Source organism: Pocillopora verrucosa, chromosome 14, assembly GCF_036669915.1.
Source record: "Pocillopora verrucosa isolate sample1 chromosome 14, ASM3666991v2, whole genome shotgun sequence".
Taxonomy (NCBI): domain Eukaryota; kingdom Metazoa; phylum Cnidaria; class Anthozoa; order Scleractinia; family Pocilloporidae; genus Pocillopora; species Pocillopora verrucosa.
The window spans coordinates 10,926,304-10,951,131 of NC_089325.1; the positions used below are offsets into that span (position 1 = coordinate 10,926,304).

General features: G+C 38.1%; 1 protein-coding gene across 5 annotated transcripts; it reads left to right on the forward strand.

Moving 5' to 3' along the window:
• Positions 1 to 12,078: 12,078 nt before the first annotated feature.
• Positions 12,079 to 18,648, forward strand: LOC131782227 (carbohydrate sulfotransferase 11-like). Of its 5 annotated transcripts, none has more exons than XM_059098952.2 (3): positions 12,079 to 12,171; positions 14,939 to 14,976; positions 16,573 to 18,648. In XM_059098952.2, the coding sequence occupies exons 1-3, from the start codon at positions 12,105 to 12,107 to the stop codon at positions 17,395 to 17,397; spliced, it is 930 nt and encodes a 309-aa protein (XP_058954935.1). In that variant the 5' UTR covers positions 12,079 to 12,104; the 3' UTR covers positions 17,398 to 18,648. The 5 variants fall into 5 exon arrangements, with proteins under 5 accessions (XP_058954935.1, XP_066017963.1, XP_066017964.1 ...); XM_066161866.1 differs by lacking the exon at positions 12,079 to 12,171 and adding an exon at positions 12,177 to 12,266 and having other exon boundaries at positions 16,573 to 18,647; XM_066161867.1 differs by lacking the exon at positions 12,079 to 12,171 and adding an exon at positions 12,692 to 12,802 and having other exon boundaries at positions 16,573 to 18,647.
• Positions 18,649 to 24,828: the final 6,180 nt, after the last annotated feature.

A 24,828-nucleotide genomic window follows, 5' to 3' on the forward strand; every position in this document is an offset into this window, starting at 1 on the left:
GATTTTGTTACCGGTCAATTTTGGCCGTGTAACCGCGCATATTTCTTCTGAGGTACGGGAAAAGTCGATAACTAAGAATTTTGTGAATTATAAGTTACGCCCATTTTTTGTTTTTGTAATAATTCAATGCATTTTTTCATCTTGAACCTTGTTGCCTTCGCACTTTACGACTTTTTTTGGCGGATTGTGAAACCTTATTCTTTTCATGTCTAAATAAATTTGGCTTTTCTTTTCAGCAAAGGTCTATTGTGTTCCTAATAAACAAAATAATCCTTGGTTGCATGTAGTTATGAAATTTCTCTCCTCGTGTTCAACTCGATACTCGTTTGCTGTGCTCACCTGTGAGATATCGAGTTAAATACGAGAAGAGAAATTCCATATCGATGCGCGCCCGTGTATTATTCTCTGTTTCCTTAAACCAAAAAAAAAATGTGATAAATGAAGCGAATAGACACAACAAAACGGAAGAAACATGATGTGTACATCCAAGAAGGCAGAACTTATTCTTTGAGAGAGACCTGAGAAGCTTTCTGTGAAAATATCACAAATGTTCAAACAGTATCTATCTGGATGACTGCGCTCACTCTGTTTGTCAGCCTTAAGCTATTTCTTTCATTATCTTTGCCTATACTTGCCGCGGGTGTTTGTCAAACGTGCGAGTAAATATGTCTTATTAGACGTTTTGGTGTGTAGTATCGCTGATTAGTTTTTGCTAGGAGGGCACGTTAACGAATCCTGCAATCTGATTGGTTCTTAGCGCGGTCTATATTTTCCTATCTCAGCCCACGAGCACGGTAACGCTTTCATGAGTCGCCGAGTACATTCTTACCTTCGCTACCATTTTTCATAGATTTGTCTCGTTTTTCCCGACTGGGCAGTATTTTTAAGCAAAGACGTCGGTTACTACCTCAAGCCGACAAATGACTTATTAATCCTCTCTTTCCTCTCTCCCCAATCACTTCGACAGAAAAATATTGGTCTCGAAATGAATTTGTATGAGCAAGAGTGTCGTTGTCAGATTGTGACAGATACTTATAAAAATAATGTTTCAAAGTTCGTTTGGAAGCCTTTTAAACCACCCTTATCATTACGCAAATGGAAATGTTTCGGTGAGGCATCTCTCTTTAATTTGCATCACCTCTATTTTAACTGTCATTTACTCGCTTAAAATTTGTTCAGTTTATGGAAGGTCTTGCCGTAATTACAGCCCTAAATCATTCGGGTTCTTTTGTAAAGAATTTCGTCGAGTTTTAAAAAATATAAATATATTATTCACCAGCCTTGGTCGATCCGTAAAGGGAAAAACTGAGCCCTCTTTCAAGACTTTGGGCACAGTTTTTCCAATACTGACCTCCCGGCTGGAGAATCATGACATGTGTATTGTAACGAGTAGTACGGTATTTTGACGAGCCTGTATGACGAGTCAAAATACAAATAACGATTTAAAATACTCAGCGATACTACACAGCAAAACGTCTAACAGGATATGTATTATCCAGCTGCTTTTTTTTCTACTAAGTATTTCTGCTCATTTCTCATAAGGGGGGAAAAGCAAAGCGGATGAAGAAGCGTAGCGCGCGCAGCTGACTGGTTAAACAGGCATTTTTACAGTACAAAATAACCAACTGGCTAAATAACCGTACAATACTCCAGGTAATGTGTACTCTAATCACGCGTTATTTGTACTCTTCTAAGTGCAGTGGGATGATAACATGCAGGTACACGACAGCGTGCTTGATTTATAGAATGAAGCGCGCTGTTGAGGAATGGCTTCTGTAAATGATCATGAGTCAGGAAATCACTGACTGGCACAAGAACCAAAATTCCTCCAACAGTAGCCTTCTTAAGGTAAATCAGTTCTGGTTGTTGATCGTGGATAAAATTTAACATAGTGAAGTGTACAAGTCAGTCCTGGAATCGTGAGCGATCCCCAAGTTGGACCGCTGCTTTCGCAACTTTTTGCATGGCCAGATCGCCCATCGTAATTCTCTTCTTAATTCCAGTAACTTTCGTTTTATCTCTCGATTTTCCAGTCCTGTGGGTCTGCATTAGCCGAAACTTTCCACGGTTGAAAGATTCTTTGTAAAATGAATAACAGATGAGTATGAAAAGTCACGATAGAAGTGCGTTAGATACTGACCGTTAATTGACCACAAAAAATGCAATACTACAAAAGTTTTGCGCAAGTAGGAAAAAGTTTTGTTTGTTGATCTTGGATAAAAGTTATCATTGCGAAGTGTAGAGTTCCACAATTTAAGTGAACCGGACTCGCAAGTTATCCCCGAATAGGAGTGGAACGCCACTATCATAATTCCTTACATGGCCATCTCATCTGTCGCCATTTTGAAATTCCGGAAATTTCGTGATTTCTCTGGATTTTGCAGTTTTGTGGGCCGGCATTAGCTGAAAATTTCCACCGTTGAAAGATTCTCTGTTAAAGGAATAACACATAAGTATGGAAAGAAGGGCTTTAGATACTTGTCACTGATTTTCCACAAACATACCATGCCACAAAATGTATTCACAATCAGAAACATTAAATTTTCATAATACTTAAGCAAAGTGACACCACTACAATATTATCCTTTACGATCCCAAGCCATTCGCCAAACATATTATAACAAGAACCAATATCCAGGCATGATCTCTATATTAAATATGGCAAGATGTAGGTCGAGTTAAAATTTTAAAAAAATTCACATGTGGCTCGTTAATTTGTGCCGCTTTCTTCACGTTGTGTTCGCCATTCGCGCTCGCGAAAGCGACCGTAAGACTTGTGCAATTGTTGAAGAGACCGCGATGTTGCATAAGTAGTTCAAAAATGAATATGTTTGTGAGCACTATACCATATACTTACATGGAAATGGTCAAATACACTAAGTATTCTGTAGTGAATTAATATATTTGTCTTGTTTGGGCGGTTTCAGTGCCAAATGTCCCGCTATCCTTCGATAGACTTGCATGTACTCCGTTATCACAAGGTCTCGAAAAGGTGCCTGGCCATTCTGTCAATTTGATTGTATTGAAAATTTACTCAGTCTTTAGAACGTTCAGAATTTTATTTCCTGGTAAAATTTCTATTGATGCGTGTTTATCTCGTATTCCCCTCGACACTGCAATATGCTCTAACAACCGCCATGTTTTCTCCCGGCGATCACATGGAACAAGAGCGGCTTCCTGATTGATTATATCATGGTTGAGCTACCTTAAATGCCTCCAAAATACTGCTCTCTGATTGGATAGGGTCGAGACTTTCTATCTATCAAGGTTTTTTCAAGTGTGTCTTTAAAAACCTTTGTTTCCAGCTACCTCAAATTGTACCGTCAACCGATAAAATGACGCGCGTAATTAGCGCCAGTACAGGCTTAAATGAGGTAAGTTTGGTCCGCCATATCTTTTAACTATGCACGGTGACCTATCTTTGACATTGTATTTCTCGAAACAAACGTTGGTAGGAAACAATTAAGAAGAGCTTAAACAAATTGTTTTTTCTGAGGAGTCACCTTGAGGATGGTTTTTTGCGACGCTAGGGTTCATTTTGAAGTAGTCGAATGGAATCAAATTCTCTATTGTTGAAGTTACTTGATGAGCGACGGATTCATGTTGAAAAGAGCTTTGAATGCCCTTTTTGTGCCAATGTGAAATAATTTATGGATTAAATGAGGAGTTTGGATCAACTGTCGAGGTTTACTCTTATGTTACTAAGGCTAACGGCTCCTCATGTGATCGTGGAAAATATCTCCTTGGACGTATAGCGGTCCCGCCTTCTGATTGGTTCATTCGACATTTATACGCCTAGATCCCCTTCCGGTGAAGTATCGCTGATCAAAGGTTCTGATTACCTGTGCGTGTTGCTGATTAACACGAAACACACGAACTCACCATTACCATTTACGAATCTTTCCTCCGTCAGCTTAATTGTGCGTTAATATCAATTGGGAAGACTCTTTCCATCGAAGCAAAGAGCCTGAGTTTCAAGAACATCGAGTTACGTGATGAGTTTTCCAATAAGGGCTATCGTAAAACTCAGAAGAATCCTTTTGAGAGGGTTGGTAATTGCTGGTGCATTCTATGCAGTGATGTTGATGCCAAAAATGCTGCGGCTGTTGAGAAAATCGAACCAGGAGGATATCGGTAAGGAAATTGTTTTCAACAGAATTGCTTCTACCTTAATAGTACCGCTTGATGCTGGAAAACACCTATAGCATTACGGTAGTTTATTGGTCAATTGCAGTGTAACGTTCCTTATCGAATTAAAGTCATTCATAAAACTTAAAACAACGTAACACAACAACCGTCAGGGAACTTACGCAGTTTTGCTCCTCATTTGCTCTTTAAAATGGCTTACCAAGTGTGATGGTCTGTTATTACAAAGTGCAACAGCGTTCTTATTACAAAGTGCGACAGCTTTTTTATTACAAAGTGTGACAAGTGTTATTACAAAATGCGCCAGGTATTAAAAAGTGTGACAATTTCATTACAAAATGCGACAGGTATAACAAGATCCGATAGCATTGTATTGTGCGACGATTGCAAACTGCAATAGACAAAAAATAGACAAATAGCACATAACATTTGTTGATCGCTAAGTGTGACCATCGAATGAAGCTCAAATTTAATTGTCTCTTAGAGAAATACTAAATTGAGGGAAAAGGACCGTTTTATTAACCAGCGATGAGAGTCTTCAATTGTTATATGGTGGAGCACAAAATTTGAAAATTGTCTCTTAATGAGATGGTAACGACGGAATGAGAACAATGAGGCTAATCTCAAGCTTAGATAAGTAAATCCGTATATTTCAGTTTTTAAATGCAGCCGGACCGTCTCAAAAACTATTTTATTTTTAGGCTTAGTTTTAATCAAAATTTAGCTGTTAGTAAACATTACATATTGATGTATTTTCAGTTGCGAATTCCTAGGTAATTAAACTCTTGATAAGTAACAAGTGATATATATTCTTGTGATGTAAACTGCGGTGTTTTTCATGGATTTCCAGCCCTGATAAAAGTCATAAGAGCAAACGTGTAAAATTACGATAATTTTTTACGGGTGTTCACGCCACTCTGTCAGGTTAATCGGTGAATTAATGACAAATCGTTCAACATCCTCAATCCAAGGTTGTTTGTCGAAATGTTTTTCGAATTATGGCTGCTAATGATACTGAAAAGTTTGTATCGCTTACAGACACTGACGTTCAAAATTTCCTAGAAGCGGAAAAAAACCAAAATACGAGAAGAAAACCGAAAGTTATTTGGCTTTGGTGAGAGTATTTGTCGTGGCTGAGCTAAAATCAGCGACCGAAAAAATTGTTACCGGTCGATTTTGGCCGTGTATTTATGCATATTTCTTCTGAGGTACGGAAAAAGTCGATAACTAAGAATTTTGTGAATTAAAAGATACGCCCATTTTTTGTTTTTGTAATAATTCAACGCATTTTTTTCATCTTGAGCCTTGTTGCCTTCGCACTTTACGACTTTTTTTGGCGGATTGTAAATCCTTATTCTTTTCATGTGTGAATAAAGTTGGCTTTTCCTTTCAGCAAAGGTCTATTGTGTTCATAATAAACAAAATAATATTTGGTTGCTTGTAGTTATGAAATTTCTCTTCTCGTGTTCAACTCGATACTCGTTTTCTGTGCTCATCCGTGAGATATCGAGTTAAATACGAGAAGAGAAATACAATATCTATGGGCGTCCGTGTATTATTCTCTGTTTCCTTAAACCGAAAAAAAATTGTGACAAATGAAGCAAATAGACACAACAAAACGGAAGAAACATGATGTGTACATCCAAGAAGGCAGAACTTATTCTTTGAGAGAGAGTTAAGAAACTTTCTGTGAAAATGTCACAAATGTTCAAACAGTATCTATCTGGATGACTACGCTTACGCTGTTTGTAAGCCATAAGCTATTTCTTTCATTATCTTTGCCTATACTTGCCGCGGGTGTTTGTCAAACGTACGAGTAAATATATCTTATTAAACGTTTTGGTGTGTAGTATCGCTGATTATTTTTTGCTAGGAGGGCACTTTAACGAATCCTGCAATCTGATTGGTTCTTAGCGCGGTCCGTACTTTCCTATCTCTGCCCACGAGCACGGTAACGCTTTCATGAGTCGCCGAGTACATTCTTACCTTCGCTGCCATTTTTCAAAGATTTATCTCGTTTTTCCGACTGGGCAGTATTTTTAAGCAAAGACGTCGGTCACTACCTTAAGCCAACAAATGACTTATTAATCCTTTCTTTTCTCTCTCCCCAATCACTTCGGTTGACAGAAAAATATTGGTCTCGAAATGAATTTGTATGAGCAAAAGTGTCGTTGTCAGATTGTCACAGATACTTATAAAAATAATGTTTTAAAGTTCGTTTGGAAGCCTTTTAAACCACCTTTAATATTACACAAATGGAAATGTTTCGGTGAAGCCTCTCCCTAATTACCTCTATTTTAACTACCATTCACTCGCTTAAAATTTGTTCAGTTTATGGAAGGTCTTGCCGTAATTACAGCCCTAAATCATTCGGGTTCTTTTGTAAAGAATTTCGTTGAGTTTAAAAAAAAATAAAAATGTTATTCACCAGCCTAGGTCGGTCCGTAAAGGGAAAAACTGTGCCCTCTTTTAAGACCTCGGGCACAGTTTTTCCCAATACGGACCTCCCGGCTGGAGAATAACATGTGTATTGTAACAAGTTGTGCGGTATTTTGACGAGCCTGTATGATGAGTCAAAATACAAACAACGATTTAAAATACTCAGCGATACTAGTGTAGGTGTAGGGTGGGTCGAGTTAAATTTTTAAAAAAAATTTCATGTGGCTCGTTAATTTGTGCGACTTTCCTCGCGTTGTGTTCACCATTAGCGCTCTCGAAAGCGACCGTAGCACTTGTGCAATTGTTGAAGAGACCGCGATGTAGTATAAGTAGTTGAATTATGAATGTGTTTGTGAGCACTATACCATGTACTTACATGGAAATGGTCAAATACACTAAGTATTCTTCAGTGACTTAATATATTTGTGTTGTTTGGGCGGTTACAGTGCCAAATATCTCTCTATCCTTCGTCAGACTTGCACGTACTCATCACAAGGTTTCGAAAAGGTACCATTCTGTCAATTTGATTGTATTGAAAATTTACTCAGTCTTTAGAACGCTCAGAATTTTATTTCCTAGTAAAATTTCTATTGATGCGTGTTTATCTCGTATTCCCCTCGACACTGCAATATGCTCTAACAACCGCCATGTTTTCTCCCGGCGATCACATGGAACAAGAGCGGCTTCCTGATTGATTATATCATGGTTGAGCTACCTTAAATGCCTCCAAAATACTGCTCTCTGATTGGGTAGGGTCCACATAAAATATTTCTTCTCCTGAAAGGTGAGTGGCCAAAGGGCACGTAAAGATATATCGAAGACATGACCTTGATTAACACTAAGAGCGATTCCACCGATCGAGTTAACTCAGCTTTGAGACAAAGAATCGTGTCGCAGATAGAAGAAACTATTTTTAACATCTAATCTCTACAGTAAATTAAAACAATTTCTTTCATTGGTCTACAAAAAAACTCGTGCCCCTCCCTTAACCAATCAGATGCAAAACTGAAACCAAACGAGTCTTGCGTTTTCCCGCGTCTTAGTTTGTTTGTGGCGGCTCCTTGTGATATGATCTTTAACATGATGGTTTTTTTTTTCCTTTTTTCTTTGGTCTTTTTCATAAGTTTGGTGTTCAAATTATACCCTTTAAATTGGAGAAATTAAAAAAATTCATCAAAGGGGAAAAAAGACATGGCTAAAAGCCCGTTACTTGAAGATGCAAATTATAACCTTGAAAGCAACGACTCGAAAAACGTTTCGAGTCAATGTCGTGAAAAACTACGCAATTTTTCCTCAAATTATACGTAAAATTGTTCCATTCGCTCAACACTTCCTACCTATCAAGTTTTTTTCAAGTGTGGCTTTAAAAACCTTTGTTTTCAGCTACCTCAAATTGTGCCGTGAACCGATGAAATGATGCGCGTGATTAGTGCCAGTACAGGCTTAAATGAGGTAAGTTTGGCCCACCATATCTTTTAAATATGCACGGTGACCTATCTTTTAAATTGTATTTTCCGAAACAAACGTTGGTAGGAAACATTTAAGAAGAGCTTAAACAAATTGCTTTTTCTGAGGAATCACCTTGAGGCTAGCTTTTTTTTGCTACGCTAGAGTTCATTTTGAAGTAGTCGAATGGAATCAAATTCTCTATTGTTGAAGTTACTTGATGAGCAACGGATTCATGTTGAAAAGAGCTTTGAATGTCCTTTTGTGCCAATGTGAAATAATTTATGGATTAAATGAGGAGTTTGGATCAACCATCGAGGTTTACTCTTAAGTTGCTAAGGCTAACGGTTCCTCACGTGATCGTGGAAAATATCTCTCCCCTTGTCTTGGACGTATAGCGGTCCCGCCATCTGATTGGTTCATTCGCCATTTATATGCTCAGATCCCCTCTGAGTGGTTTGGTTCCGGTGAAGTATCGCACTTTGCTGATCAAAGGTTCTGATCACCGGTGTGTGTTGCTGATTAACACGAAACACACGAACTCACAATTACCATTTACGAATCTTCCCTCCCGCGGCGTCAGCTTAAGTGTGCGTTAATATCAACTGGGAAGACCCCTTCCATCGAAACAAAGAGAGGTTGCAAGAATATCGAGTTAAGTGATGAGTTTTCCAATAAGGGCTATCGTAAAACTCAGAAGAATCCTTTTGATAGGGTTGGTAATTGCTGGTGCATTCTATGCAGTGATGTTGATGCCAAAAATGCTGCGGCTATTAAGAAAACTGAACCAGGAGGATATCGGTAAGGAAATAATTTTTAGTAGAATTGCTTCTACCTTAATAGTACCGCTTGACACTGGAAAACACCTACAGCACCACGCGAGTTTATTGGTCAAGAGTGCAATAGAGGTTATAGAGTGCAATACGGAGAAGTTGCCATGAAAACACCGGGGAAGCGCCAAATTTGAACACCAAATTATAAAAAATGGCTGACAGCCGTTTTGCTTTGTCTTCAAGAACTTCACGCTTGATTTACCTGTCACAACATTACATTTTTGATTGGTTCAAATAAAACATGTGAGCATTTTGGAACCCATTGAAGTGTTTTTTGTAGTACGTAAGGCGTGCAGAGTAGCGCGATGGAGTAATTTTGTCGAGAATATAATAAATAAAAAATCGTATGAACCTGCTCGTGCATTTCGCGATTTATGGTCACTCGTGCCCATAAATCACGAAATGCACGAGCAGGTTCATACGATTTCCTATACTTACTAAGTGCGCCAGGCGACAATTATATTACAAAATGCGACAGGTATAACAAGGTCCGACAGCACTGTATTGTGCAATGCCTATTACAAAGTGCGATGAACGAAAAAGTAGACAAAAGCGAAGGGAACGTTTGTTGATCGCTAAGTGTGATTTTAACGACTTTTGTGTGAAGCTCAAAGCTAATTGTCTTTAAGATAAATACCAAATTAAAGGCAAAAGGACCGCTTTAACAACCATGATGGATGTCTTCAATTGCTATTTAGGGGAGCTCAAAATTTTATAACTGTCTCTTAGTGAGATGGTACCAACGGAGTTAGAACAATGCGGCTAATCTCAACTTTAATGAATAAATCGTTAATTTCCACTAAATTTGTAAATACAGCCGGACCGTCTCAAAAACTATTTCCCAAAAAAACTATTATTATTGTGAGGCTTAGTTTTTACCAACGGAGTTGGAACAATGTGGCTAATCTCAACCTTAATGAATAAATCCTTAATTTCCACTAAATTTGTAAATACAGCCGGACCGTCTCAAAAACTATTAACTAAAAAAACTATTATTATTGTGAGGCTTAGTTTTATTCAGCTTAGTAAACATCACATATTGATGTATTTTCAGTTGCGAATTAAACTCTTGATAAGTAACAAGTGATATATATTCTTGTGATATAAATTGCAGTATTTTTCATAGATTTCCAGTCCTGATAAAAGTCATAAGAGCAAACGTGTAAAATAACGATATTTTTTTACGCGTGTTCGCGCCACTCTGTCAGGTTAATCAGTGAATTAATGACAAATCATTCAACATCCTCAATCTAAGGTTGTTTGTCGAAATTTTTCTCGAATTATGGCCGCTAACAATACTGAAAGTTTGTATAGCTTACAGACACTGACGTTCAAAATTTCCTAGAAGCGGAAAAAACCAAAATACGAAAAGTTACTTGGCTTTGGTTAGAATATTTCTCGTGGCTGAGCTAAAATCAGCAACCGGAAGATTTGGCACCGGTCGACTTTGGCCGTGTATTTGAGCAAATTTCTTCTGAGGTACGGAAAAGTCTATAACTAAGAATTTGTGAATTATAAGTTACGCCCATTTTTTTTTTGTAATGATTCAACGCATTTTTTCATCTTGAGCCTTGTTGCCTTCGCACTTTACGACTTTTTTTGGCGGATTGTGAATCCTTATTCGTTTCATGTCTTAATAAAGTCGGCTTTCCTTTTCTTTTCAGCAAAGGCCTATTGTGTACATAATAAACAAAATAATAGTGATTGGTTGCTTGTAGTTATGAAATTTCTCTCCTCGTGTTTAACTCAATATCTCACTCATTTGTTGTGCTCACCTGTGAGATGTCGAGTTAAATACGAGAAGAGAAATCCCATATCGATGCGCGCCCGTGTATCATTCTCTGTTTCCTTAGACCAAAAAAAATTGTGACAAATGAAGCGAATAGACACAACAAAACGGAAGAAACATAATGTGTACATCTAAGAAGGCAGAACTTATTCTTTGAGAGAGACCTGAGAAGCTTTCTGCCATTTCGCTGCCATTTTTCACAAATTTATCTGGTTTCTCCGACTGGGTAGTATTTTTAAGCAAAGACGTCGGTTACTACTTAAAGCCGATAAATAACTTATTAATCCTCTCTTTTCACTCTCTTAAATTACTTCGGTTGACAGTGAAGAAATGTAAAATGGTTTCCGTGTTTTCATAGCCTGATGTAAACACGCGGGAGGTTGGGAGAACACGAGATAAGCGTAGGAAACCACGACGCGAAGCGGAGTGGTTTCCAGCTTATATTTGAATTCTCTCAGACAATTTGTTCGTAGTGAGAGTGTACTACAAATACGCTCTCGATGGGTCTTTCCGAGTCCGTTCAATGTGGACATTTGTACCGTTAACTGGACAGCAGAAACTAAGGGAATTCAACGAGAAAAAGCCGCATTAAATCCCCTTGTGTCTAGTTGAAGTGTCTCCTTCGAATTTAGTTTTTATAGAGGAAATACCAGATTTAAGATTTAAAGGTGCACATGCGCTTTTTCATCTTACGCGCTCTCTAATTGACAGGTGTCAGATTGTGACAGATACTTGTAAAAATAATGTTTCAAAGTTCGTTTGGAAGCCTTTTAAATCACCTTTATCCTTACGCAAATGAAAATTTTTCGGTGAAGCCTCTCTTTAATTTGCATTACCTCTATTTTAACTACCTATACCTTAAATTACTCGTTTAATATTTGTTCAGTTTATGAAAGATCTTGCCGTAATTACAGCCCTAAATCATTCGGGTAATTTTGAAAAGAATTTTGTTGAGTTTAAAAACATATTTAAAATGTTATTCACCAGCCAAGGTCGATCTGTAAAGGGAAAAACTTTGCCCTCTTTCAAGACCTCGGGCAAAGTTTTTCCCAATACGGACCTACCGGCTGGCGAACAACATGTGTGTTTTAACGAATTGTGCCGTATTTTGACGAGCCCGTATGACGAGTCAAAATACAAACAACAATTTAAAATACTCAGCGATACTACACAGCAAAACGTCTAATAAGATATGTATTATCCAACTGCTTTTTTTCTGCTATATATTTCTGCCCATTTCTCATAAGCGGGGAAAAGCAAAGCGGATAAAGAAGCGTAGCGCGCGCAGCTGACTGGTTAAACAGGCATTTTTACAGTACAAAATAACAAAGTTACCAAATAAACGTACAATATTGCAAGTAATGTGTACCCTTTTCGTGCGATATTTGTTCTCTAGTAAGTGCAGTACACGTAGGTACACGACAGCGCTGTTGAGGAATGGCTTCCGTATCATGAGTCCGGAAATGACTGACTGGCACAAGAACCAAAATTCCTCCAACAGTAGCTTTCTTTTAAAAGGTAAATCAGTTCTGGTTGTTGATCGTGGATAAATGGTACGATAACGAAGTGTTCACTTATCAAATAATCGCGGGACTGCAAGTGATCCTGGAATTGTAAGTGATCCCTAAGGCTGGGCCGCTACTTTTGCAACTTTTTGCATGGTCAGATCGCCATCGTAATTCTTTTCTTAATTCCGGTAACTTTCGTGATATCTCTCGATTTTCCAGTCTTGTGGGTCTGCATTAGCTGGAACTTTCTACAGATAGATTCTTTGTAAAATGAATAACAGATGAGTATGAAAAGTCACGACAGCAGTGCGTTAGATACTAACCGCTGATTGACCGCAAAAAATGCAATGCCACAAAATGTTTGCGCAAGGAGGAAAAAGTTTTGTTTGCCGATCGTGGATAAATGTCATCATGATGAAGTGTAGAGTTCCACAAATGACCCGGAATCGCAAGTGATATGGATCGATAGATAGGATATGGATCGATAGATAAGAATGGATCGCTACTGTCATAATTCCTTACATGGCCATCTCATCTTTTAAGTTGCGTCACTCGGTAAGCAAAGTGACCCCCACCACAATATTATCCAATATGATCCCATGCCATTCGCCAAACAGTTTACAACAAGAACCAATATCCAGGTATGATCTCTATATTAAATATGCCAAGGTGACGGTCGAATTAAATTTCTAAAATAATTGACATGTGGTTTGCTAATTTGTGCCGCTTTCTTCGGGTTGTGTTCACCATTCGCGCTCTCGAAAGCGACGGTAGCACTTGTGCAATTGTTGAAGAGACCGCGATGTTGCATAAGTAGTTGAAAAATGAATATGTTTGTGAGCCCTATACCATGTACTTACATGGGAATGGTCAGATACACTAAGTATTCTTCAGTGACTTAATACATTTGTATTGTTTGGGCGGTTTCAGTGCCAAATATCTTGCTATCCTTCGACAGACTTGCACGTACTCATCACAAAGTCTCGAAAAGGTGCCTGGCCATTCTGTCAATTTGATTGTACTGAAAATTTACTGAGTCTTTAGAGCATTCAGAAATTTGATTTCCTGGTGAAATTTCTATTGATGCGTGTTTTATCTCGTTTTCCCTTCGAAACTGCTATGTGCCTTAACAACCGCCATGTTTTCTCCCGGCGATCACATGGAACAAGTGCGGCTTCCTGACTGGTTTATATAATGATTGGGCTACCTGAAATGCCTCCAAAATACTGCTCTCTGATTGGGTAGGACCCACATAAGCCATTTCTTCCCCTGAAACGTGAGTGAGCCAGAGAGCACTTAAAGATATATCGAAGGCATGACCTTGATCAATACTAAGTGCCATTCCACCGATAGAGTTGTGCGTTGATTGAGAAGGAACCTTTCTTATTAAATCAAAGACAGGTTGCAGAAGTACGTACATAATTCCAAAATGCGTTGTTCGTTAAGGAACTTCGCAAAACTTACATTCGTCATTCTGATGGTGCATGTCCTTGCAGGGGCATTTTATTCAGTAATTTTTGAAACAAATCGAAGTGTTAACGGTAAGTTACCATAACATTTGTTTCTGTTTAACTCGCACCACACCCAGTGGTCTTGTCCACTGCCGACCTGACGAACCGACAATGCCTCCCAACGAAACGAAAAATGAATCAGTACTTTCGCCCATTTTTTTGACTAAATCAAACTCAGTGCCTAAAGTGACAACCATCCATAGTAAAGAACTTTCTCGTTATTCAACGCTATCAAGATATTTATCTCGCTTTCAATTCTCCGCTAATTTGTTTGATTGCACTTGTATTGTTTTGACACTATGTAGTAAGCCTGAAACACTCGACTTTCACAGACGGGCTTTAAAGCCATTTCAGGGACACTTGTAAAAAATGGCCCCGTATTCTATTAACTCTTTGCCCTGTTTTCTATTACCGATAGAGTGAAAGCTCTCTCTCCGATAAGCGAAAGCGTAGAGAAATTTATTCATATTTCAAACGCCTGGCAATCTTGTTTCTCGACCATACTTTTCGTGTGCTTGGAACTGCAATCGCTCTGAAAAACTGCTCGCTCAAGATCCCAAATTTTTAAGGCTTGTGGGTGCGAGCAGATGAAAATGTGAACCATTTCTTAAAACACTTTTTCGACTGAGGTGCTTGCTTAGACTGCTGCACGACTGAATATTGGTTGCATTCTCAGCGCACATCGTAAATATATATTTTGACCAATTACGATTTTATGCTTCTGTCTTGGTTAGGGTTATTAGTTGATCTCGTTAAAACAGTGTTATTGTCCCTTTTAATATTTAGATGGCGAGTCAGTCATTTCATGTATATGTTAGAAAGTTAAACGTCTTCGTTAGCGTTTTTTGTTGTCACAATATTAAAGCAAACGTTGAGTTGTCGTTGTTGATGTTGTTTTTGTTTGAACTGAAATTCCATCACTTTTTATTTTTTGAGCTGCGCGTTTGAAACTACCGAGACAGCAAATTAAAACTGTAATTTCCTTTTAACTGCATAGACAAAACTCCATCATCAACAAAATAACGCTTCTTAAATTAAATTTGAAATCTAGAGTAGACATGCAAGAGGAAGATACGGTTGAAGTACGACTTTGCTCTGACGTACGTCAAAACAACCCCTAGCTTAACGTTAACGCGACTGTTTAATAATTCGTTATAATTTCGATCATTTATTTTTTTTTTTGAGGTGATAGTAGAACGGTTGCATATTGCAAACTCCCTTTATCAACACCTAGATTTCTAATAAATTTCAATTGAATTTTAACAGATTCCCAGAATATCAAACAGATGAAAAGAGAGGCACTGGTAAGTAGTTAATTGAAATTCAGCGAGTGGGGGTAAATTTTCTACTCGTCAAAATTCTTGCTATGAGGATGAATCTGGTCCCATTCTCGATCAAAACATGTCATTTTTACACCCGAAGCAGACCTGCTGGTCTATAAAATCCATATCTATTTTCAAACCTTTGGTTTTGGAATTCATTACGCTCTCCCGCAGAATATCATTACTTTGAAAAAAAAAAATTGTGATTTTTAAAGTTATCAATTGTACTTAAAACAATATAATCTTAAAGGAGTGCTAACTTTCGGATTTATGTCTCTCAGTATTTTCACACAAATCGAATGCGACCAATTTTCAACTTTTCGGTTTCATTTGAGCTCATTTTCAATCCAAAGTAACTCTATAAACCTGTTTTACTGAAGTACAACAATTCAAAAACCCCTTGCCGAGAGAAAAGACTGTTCTGGAATAAAATGTTTTTCCTTACTGAAATAAAACTATACTTAACCTCGCTGAAATCCTGCAATCATTAAAAAACATGTCCAAGACAAAAATAGACAAAGGAAAAAGTGAACGAAACTTATCCTAATGGCTTAGGATTAGAGACAAGGGTCATTCCCCGAGAGAAGGGAAAGGCCATTTTCTGCACGACTTACCTTTTTCACACTGGGCTCATGTCTTGAAGAGCAGTTTTGTCGAAAACATAATTAAAAATTTGTTCCAAACAGAGAGTCTTTCCTAGTAGTACACAGAACGCAAGTCACACATAAATCTACGGTTACCTTGCTCAGATGGCCAACGACTGACTTTCCTTTTGCTGGTTGGGAAAGCCTCCAACCGCAATTTCGTTAAAGAAGGAGGTTTAAAATCCTTAGGGGAAACTAGGGTTTTTTTTTATTACTCGCCCTTCGTGTTCTTGAAACTGCAATCGTTCTGCAAAAACTGCCCGCTCAAGATCCCAAATTATAGAGACTTGCGGGTACGAGCAGATGAAAATGTCAACCATTTCTTACCACACTTACAACCAATTCTCTAGCTACGTGGAGTGGCAAATGGAACGATATATTCTCTCTTTGTTTTAGTTAGTGGTATTTAAATGTTAAACTGTAAAAATTATTTCTAAAGCTTAGTAACATTTTAACCAAAACTTACTATAGTGTCAGTTGAATATACCAAAAAAATTGGCCAGAAAGTTTGGATTTACATTACATGTAAGTAATAATGGTGCAGTGGCTGCATATCACGCGCGACTCCCGCAGCGTGGGTGCCGAATTTGAGAATTGTTCGTATTCACCTTAAAAAATAGTTCGAAAGAATAATTTTGGTTCCTTCCTTCTCAGTCTCTCTCTATGGAATCAAAAATATGACCATGTTTATACGTTCTCTTGGTGTCTTTAGGTATCATACAGTTATCCCTGACACATAATTTTGTTCCCGAAGCAAGTCGCACAAATGTGATGATTGCAGTGACAAATTGGGACACAAAGACTTGTTTTGAAAGCAGTACTCACGAATCGATTCGTGACGAAGCCCTGGTTCGGCGATTTAGCGCCTTAAATGTTCCAGCCTTGTTAAGAATGTTTATCAACTTAAATCATTTTTAATTTCGCTTTTTTTCAGATCAGACTTTTAGAGGAAAGATATCGGCCTTGGAATTCTTCTGCTTGTACCAAGCAAGGTAGAAGAAAACCTATTCAATATATCGTCAAACATCACCTTATCGTGTCCGAGCGTTACAAAACACTCTTCTGTTTCGTTCCTAAAGTAGCATGTAGCAACTGGAAACGAATTTTTCACGTTTTAGATGGACATTTCAACTCGTCGGAAGATATCTCCCACGAAACTTCGCATGATTCAGGAAAGTTACGCTTTTTGAGACATTATTCAAACGCTACAGTAGTAAATCACATGTTAAAAACATACAAAAAGATTGCATTTGTTCGCGAACCTATGGAGCGATTTCTGTCAGCCTACCGGAGTAAATTTGCACCCGTTGATCCCCCTAGAAGGGGATTTTACTACAGCACCGGCCTAAACATCATCAAAAGGATGCGGAAGAACTCTACAGGGTTAACTCCACATTATCCCACATTTAAGGAATTCGCAAATTTCGCGATTACTACGCCTGTTAGCTCTCATGATGAACACTGGGATCGTCAGCATAATTTATGCGCTCCGTGTGATATAAATTATGACTTCGTTGGCTTTTATGATAATATCAAAGCAGATGCTGACCTCGCTCTTATGTTGATGGGAGCTGATGAAGAGGTTACATTTCCAAATATCGAAGCTGCACCTGAAGGACAAGGATCACAAACGAAGATGAAGACTTTCTATTCAGGAATATCACAAGAAGAATTTACACGACTGCAGAATATCTACGCAAAAGACTATGACATTTTTGGATTCAAAAAGCCCAGTTATCAAGAAATAGTGAATCCCTGAATTTCTTCAGCAAGAAGGAAAAGGGGAGGCAAACCACAGCATGAAAAAGGATTGCTGTTTAAAATGGCGTACAGCTGTCACAGCTGTACGCCATTTTAAACAATGTTTGTTAACATTGCCAGACACTAAAATTTTAACCAACACAAACTTGATAGGAATTTGATGAAACCGGTAAGCTCACTCACCTTTGAGACAAAAAATCACGTCGCAGATAGAAGTAACTAATTTTAACATCTCATTTCTAATTGCGATTTCAGAAAATTAGAGCAGTTGTCTCCAATTTGATTCTTCGTTGGTTTAAAAAAACTCGCCACTCTCTCAACCAATCAGATGCAAAACTGAAACCAAAGAGTCTTCGTCAATGACGTTTTCCCGCGGCTCCTTATAATAATAATTATAATAATAATAATAATAATAATAATAACAATAATAATAATAATTACTTTATCTAACGAGGGTTACACAAAGCAGTAAATATACTAAAGAACCAGTGACCCTCCTTGTGATATGGTCTTTAGCATAGTAGTTTCGTTTTTCTTTGGTCTTTTTCATAAGTTTTGTGTGCAAATTATACCCTTCAAATTTGAGAAATAAAAAAAAATCCATCGAAGGGGAAAAAGATATAGCTAAAAGCGTGCAGGGAGCCCGTTACTTGAGGATGCAAATTATAACCCTGAAAGCAACGATTCGAGGAATGTTTTGAGTCGATGTCGCTAAAAACCGCGTGATTGTTTCACAAATTATATATCAAATTGTTCCATACGCTCGAGACTTTCTACCTATCAAGTTTTTTTCAAGTGTGGCTTTAGAAAGGTTGTTTCCAGCTACCTCAAATTGTACCGCGAACAGATGAAAGGATTCGCCTGATTAGCGCCAGTACGGGCTTAAGTGCGGTAAGCTTGGCCCCCATATCTTTTAAATATGCTTGGTGACCTATTTTTTAAATTGTATTTTACGAAACAAACGTTGGTAGGAAACATTTAAGGAGAGTTTAACAAAATTGGTGGTTAACTTTTTTTTTCTTAGCAATCACCATAAGGCGGCTGGTGTTTTTTTTTGGCGACATTTGAGTTCATTTTGAAGTAGTCGAATGGAATCAAGAAAGAAATGTTTATTATTTTTATTAAAATCACAACTAGCAGCTAGTAATTGAATTACTTGCACAATGTACGTAATTTATAATAATTTGAAAAGCATATATTACGAAAGATATAAATCGTATAATAATAAATTCTAAACATAAACAATTAAAAAAATTAATAACAATAACCCTACTTAGATTTACATTTGCTCTTTTGCTGTATAATGCATTATGAAGGAATTTCGAACCTTTTGATTTTGATACCGGGCATAGCAAACATTCGCTTATTCCTTAGGTTGTACTGAGAGGCGTCATTGCGCGCAGGTAGCAGGTCAGCTAGTTTATGCTTGCCATTACTCTCTTTGACCTGATTGAGTAGACTTACGCATAACTCTTCTCGCCTACAAAGAGTGTTTTCAGATTTGCATCTTCTGGCGGTTTTCTATACGATGCCTCTGGATATGAATGGAATGATCCCTAAAACTCGCCTCTGAACCCTCTCTATTTAATCAGACAAGTAGACTGGTTAGCTAGAATGGAAAGCTTGAGGGGCATTTTCTAAGACAGAACGAATACATGCGCAGTAGAAGTGAATTGTAGATGTGCAGTCAATGCCAGCGCGCTTAAGTTGCTTGGCAAATAGATTCGCTGAGACGCTTTCACAGTAATATTATCTACGTGGTAATGCAACTTTAGGTCACCCTTTATTGCAACGCACAGTACTTTTGCTGATTTAATGGTTTCAAAGGAATTGCCATTGGCCTCAATTACTGTGACCTCGTTTGGTTTCCTTCGAAAGTTTATGCGGAGTTCCTTGCACTTCCACGAGTTCAGTTTGAATTTATGATCATTTTTTGATCATGTCAGCTTGAATTAATGATCAATTTTTTGATCATGTCCTTCAATTTGAAGGACAAGATCCACTGTGTCTTGTATCTTTGTTGCACTGGACTTGGGAACAATTTCTGAAACCGTGGTATCGTGGGCAAATTTCCACATACCAGAAAGGGGGTTGCTCGAGATAGCGAGGTCATTAATCATGACCAAAAAGAGCCAAGGGCCGATGCGGGTACTAACTACAGGGCTAACGGTTCCTCATGTGATCGTGAAAAATATCTCTCCCTTTACCTTGGACGTATAGCGTTCCCGCCTTCTGATTGGTTCATTCGACATTTATACGGCCAAATCCTCTCCAAATGGTTTGGGTCTGGTGAAGCCGTTCTGATCACCTGTGCGTGTTGTTGATTAACACCAAACACACGAACTCACGAATACCGTTTACGAATCTTCACTCCCCCAACTTAACCCTTTGCCACCTGTATGTAACGTGTGCCTATCCAAAAGTTAAAAATTTTGGAGAAACGAGAAAAGCAAACACAATGCGCAGTTAATTTTTATAAATCTTCTTTTCCTAAACACAAGCTCCGGTGAACGAAGACCATTTAAATGAAAAAAGCCATAGATGCACACTAACTTTTTACTCTAAAGAGCATAACTTTCAAAAGAACGAAAATATCACAGAAAGACAGAAAAAAAAACCTAATTTATCTGACCTCACACAGATATTTTGTGGTCTATTGGTCCGCAATGCGTGCTTGTGTGGGATTTCAGTCAAAAAACCGTTGATGCGGTATGGATTAGCTTTACAGTGAATTAAATACATTTGGTCATGTTATAATGATAAATGTCGAGTAAAGATTCCGTAGATTCCCAAGGTGCAGACGAGAAAAGCTTATGGGAGAAGCATGTTTTGACTTCTAGTTTTGAGGAAATTAGGGGTGCTTAAATAATCATATGCAGAATAATCCGGTTGGGATGACTGGTGAATAATGGTAACAGTTTTTCTAAAATCAGCAAACCAGCCGAACGAGATGTTTTCGGCTAATGAGAGACTGGAAACTGGAAAATTCGGCAAATGGTAAGGAAATTTCCGCTATTCCGTTCGGAACTGAAAAAGAGGACTACCTCAGGAGGAAGCCTACAATTTCTGAATGAATTTTCCGGAAAAGGTGCTTGCGATTTAGCAAAAAATCCGGAGATTCAGGTTGAAAGTCAAATGGAACGGACACTTTTGTGGAAAATCCGTTCGGAAATTGTAGAATACCTCTCACGGTAGTCCTTTTTTTCCGTTCGGATACATCTAAACAAAAATTGACAGTTTTACTCTGTGAAAGCTCACAATAAAATGTAAGTTGAAGGGTTGTAAAACTTACTGAGTAAAATATTCTCAAACTTAACTCGTTTTGTGAGAGAGTAACAAAAACTTATATTTATTTCAAAGTGTTTACGCCTACTTCACTCAACTTTTCTTTTTTTTTTTATTATTATTATTATAGTGGTTAACAATTGCCTACATAGCCTTGCTGCGAAATGCAACATTGGTGACAACTATTGCAAAATTAGGTGAAAACTAACGTTAACCTGATCATGGTATTATTGTGGCAAAACAAAATGATATCGGCAAAATGGTATTCGCAATTATCACAAAATTTACGGTAACAGTTAGCTTTGTTGAGTAAAACTGTTGGCTACAGTTGAAGTTTTTTAACGATGATGGGAGGTCATTTAGGTAAAGGTAACATTGGTAATTACATTGGTGAGAGTAACCGAAAAAAAACACTTAACCTCGTTCCTAGGGTCCTCTCTCTTCCTTGTGGAACCAGAGACCACTTGACGGACTCTTTGCTCTCGCACACAAATAGATAAATAAATAAATGAATAAATAAATAAATATCGCAGGCCCTGACAAAGTGTGGGGAAATCTCACATAATGAAATACATCGGTGCTACGCTTACTGTTGTCTCCTTCGCAGCCGTTGTTTGGTCTCGTTACACAACGCCCTTTATTTCCCGTTTGAGACAGAGCGCGTGCGTGACGAGACCAAATAACGATTGCGAAGGAGACTACGCTTACTACCGTTCCTCTAACAGAGAGAAAATCAAAATTGTTCGTCTATAGTTAGTTACCTCAAAAATATAATTCCGTATAATTTTACAACTAAAAGCAAACTGAAACTCTGTTGTACCTTTAATAGACCATAACGAAAGATATACTGCGATCTCGAATAAGTGAAGATACATTGACCAAGAGAAAAGGATAAGGTTTTAAAGAGGGCTCCTGATTTGTTGTGCCCATCTGGATTTTGCCCTCAGTGTATAAAATACGAGATAAAAATGCAAGTTGTTTTTTTTTTTACAAGGAACACCCAATTGGTTTAAGTCCAAGGTAGCTAAAAGCAAATTTTATTCGTAGAAAAAGTCAAAACTCAGGAGAACTGCGTGGAAAATTCAGTATCAGTAGCATTTAGTTCCATGTGAATGTTTTTCAGTGGGGTTGGACAATGCGGTTAGAATACGTGATGAAATGCAGGTTCTCTAGAAGGAAATGACACGTGATGAAACAATACCCAAACGCTGTGATTGGTGCAAGTTATCCAAATGCTCTGATATATTGGTGCAAGATACATACCCGAACGCGGAAATCTGATTGGTGCGAGCAACATACCACTCCATAAGCTAAAAAATAACATGATAACATTGAGTTACTTTTTTATAGAAAAAATAACAAAAAATCGTTAAATTTTTCGCACGTGTGCAAACAAATATGTAGATCGAATTTCAGAGAGGTATGCGAATTTTCAATGTGTGAAGAGATATCATGTTACATGGAATTTGCCATATTTGCATATTCAATTTTTTCGCGGTTTGGGTATCAATGTGTTAAGTGTGCGTTAATATCAACTGTGAAGACCCCTACCATCGAAACAAAGAGAGGTTGCAAGGATATCAAATCACGCGATGAGTTTTCCAGTTAGGGCTATCGTAAAACTCAAGAGAATCCTCTTTATGGGTTTGGTAATTGCTGGTGCATTCTATGCAGTGATGTTGATGCCGAAAATGCTAAAAGTCGGAAAATTGAACCAGGAAGATATCGGTAAGAAAGTAGTTTTTAAAAGAGTTGCTTTTTCCTTAATAGTACCGCCGGCTTGACACTGGAAAACACCCATAGCATTGCGGTATTTTATTGACAATTGCAATCTAACGTTCTCCATCAAAGTCATTCATAAAACTGAAACAACGTAACACAACAACCGTCAGGGAATTTATGCAATTTTGCTACTCATTCGCTTCATAAATTGGCTTACCAAGTGTGATGGTCTGTTATTACAAAGTGCGACAGCTTTTTTACTACAAAGTAGGACAAGTGTTATTTCAAAGTGCGCCAGGTATTAAAAAGTGTGACAGTATTTTCTTGTGCGACCTATATTACAAAGCGCGATGGACGAAAGCTAAGGGCGGGAAACTGCGGAGTTTTTCACGGATTTCCAGCCATACTAACTAAAAGCCAAACGTGTAAAATAGCAAACGTGTAAAATTACGATAGTTTCAGTTTTACGTGTGTTCACGCCACACCGTTAGGTTGATGAACAAATGGCAAAGTGTTCAACATCCTCAATAATCCAAGAATTTTTGTCGAAATTTTTCTCGAGTTATGACTACTAACAATACTGAAAATTTTGTATCGCCTACAGACACTGACGTTCAAAGTTCCCTAGAAGCGGAAAATACTAAAATACGATAAGAACAACCAAAAATTACTTGGCTTTTCTCGCGGCTGGGCTGAAATCAGCAGCCGGAAGATTTGGCACCGGTCGATTTTGGCCGTGTATTTGAGCAGATTTCCTCTGAGATATGGGAAAAGTTGATGACTAAGAATTTCGTAAATTAAAAGATACGCCCATCTTTTGTTTTTGTAATAATTCAACGCATTTTTTCATCTTGAGCCTTGTCGCCTTCGCACTTTACAACGTTTTTTCACGGATTGTGAATCCTTGTTCTTTTCAGGTCTTAATTAAGTCGACTTTTCTTGTTAGTAAAGGCCCATTGTGTTTACATAGTAAACAAAATAATACTTGGTAGCTTGTAGTTATGATATTTCTCTTCTCGTGTCCAACTCGATAACTCACTCGTTTGCGGTGCTCATCTGTGAGATATCGAGTGAAATACGAGTAGAGAAATTCCATATTTATGGGCGCCCGTGTATTATTCTGTATTTCTTTGAATTAAAAAAAAAAGCTTGTGACAAATGGAGTGAATAAACACAACAAAACGGAAGAAACATAATTTTTACATCCAAGGAGGCAGAACTTATTCTTTAAGAGAGACCTGAGAAGCTTCACAAATTTTCAAACAGTATCTATATGCATGACTGCACTCACGCCGTTTGTCAGCCATAAGCTATTTCTTTCATCATCTTTGCTTAAATACATAGGGCTGGTCAAAATACGGCACAACTCGTGAAAATACTCAGCGATACTACACACTAAAACGTCTACTAAGATATTTATTACCCTAGTGCTTTTTTGTTCAGCCAAGTCTTTCTGTTCATTTCTCATAACGCGGGAAAAGCAAAGCAGATAGAGCAGCGTAGTGCGCGCAGCCGACTAGTTAAACAGGTATTTTTTTCAGTACAAAATAACCAACGGTCCAGATAACCGTACAATATCGCAGGATATTCGTACTCTATTCGCGCGTTATTCGTACTCTACGAAGTGCAGTTGGATGATAATACGTAGGTACACAACTGCGCTTGATTTAAAGAATCAAGCGCGCTGCTGACGAATGGCTTCCGTAAATGATCGTGAGTTAGGAAATGACTGACTGGCATAAGAACCAAACTTCCTCCAGCAGTAGCCTTCTTAAGTTAAATCAGTTCTGGTTGTGTTGATTGTGGATAAATGTGACCATAATGAAGTGTACACTTCGCAAATAATCGCGGGACTGCAAGTCAGTCCTGGAATCGTAAGCGATCCCCGAGTTAGACCATTACTTTCGTAACTTTTTTCATGGCCAGATCGCCCATCGTAATTTTCTTCTTAATTCCGGCAACTTTCGTGATTTCTCTCGATTTTCCAGTCTTGTGGGTCAGCATCAGCTGGAAATTTCCACGGCTGAAAGATTCTTTGTTAAATGAACAACAAATGAGTATAAAGAGCCGGTTTCGTGGGCCGGTGTCCCAGCGGTCCAAATCCGGTCCAAATCCGCTAGCGGATATGGACTCCTCGGTCCAAATCCGCTAGGGGGGGGGGGGGGGAGGGTCTAAATCTGTGAAGGGGATCCATATCCGCGGGGGTCCAAATCCGCTGTGACACCGGCATTAGCCGAAACGTCCCACGTTTGAAGATTCTCTATTAACTGAAGGAAAAACGCATGAGCATGAAAAGTCACGAAAGAAGCGCTTTAGATAATTGTCACTGATTGTACACAAACATACCATGCCACAAAATGTACGCACAATCATATACATTTATTTTTTATAATTCGTTAATTTTCATAATACTTTAAGTGAC

Bases quoted from the DNA above. Each gene is read 5' to 3' on its own strand.
- LOC131782227 (XM_059098944.2), top strand. From the start codon at position 13,591: ATGCGTTGTTCGTTAAGGAACTTCGCAAAACTTACATTCGTCATTCTG. The intron at 13,703-14,938 runs GTAAGTTACCAT...GAATTTTAACAG, and splicing joins AACAAATCGAAGTGTTAACG to ATTCCCAGAATATCAAACAG. The intron at 14,977-16,572 runs GTAAGTAGTTAA...GCTTTTTTTCAG, and splicing joins AGATGAAAAGAGAGGCACTG to ATCAGACTTTTAGAGGAAAG.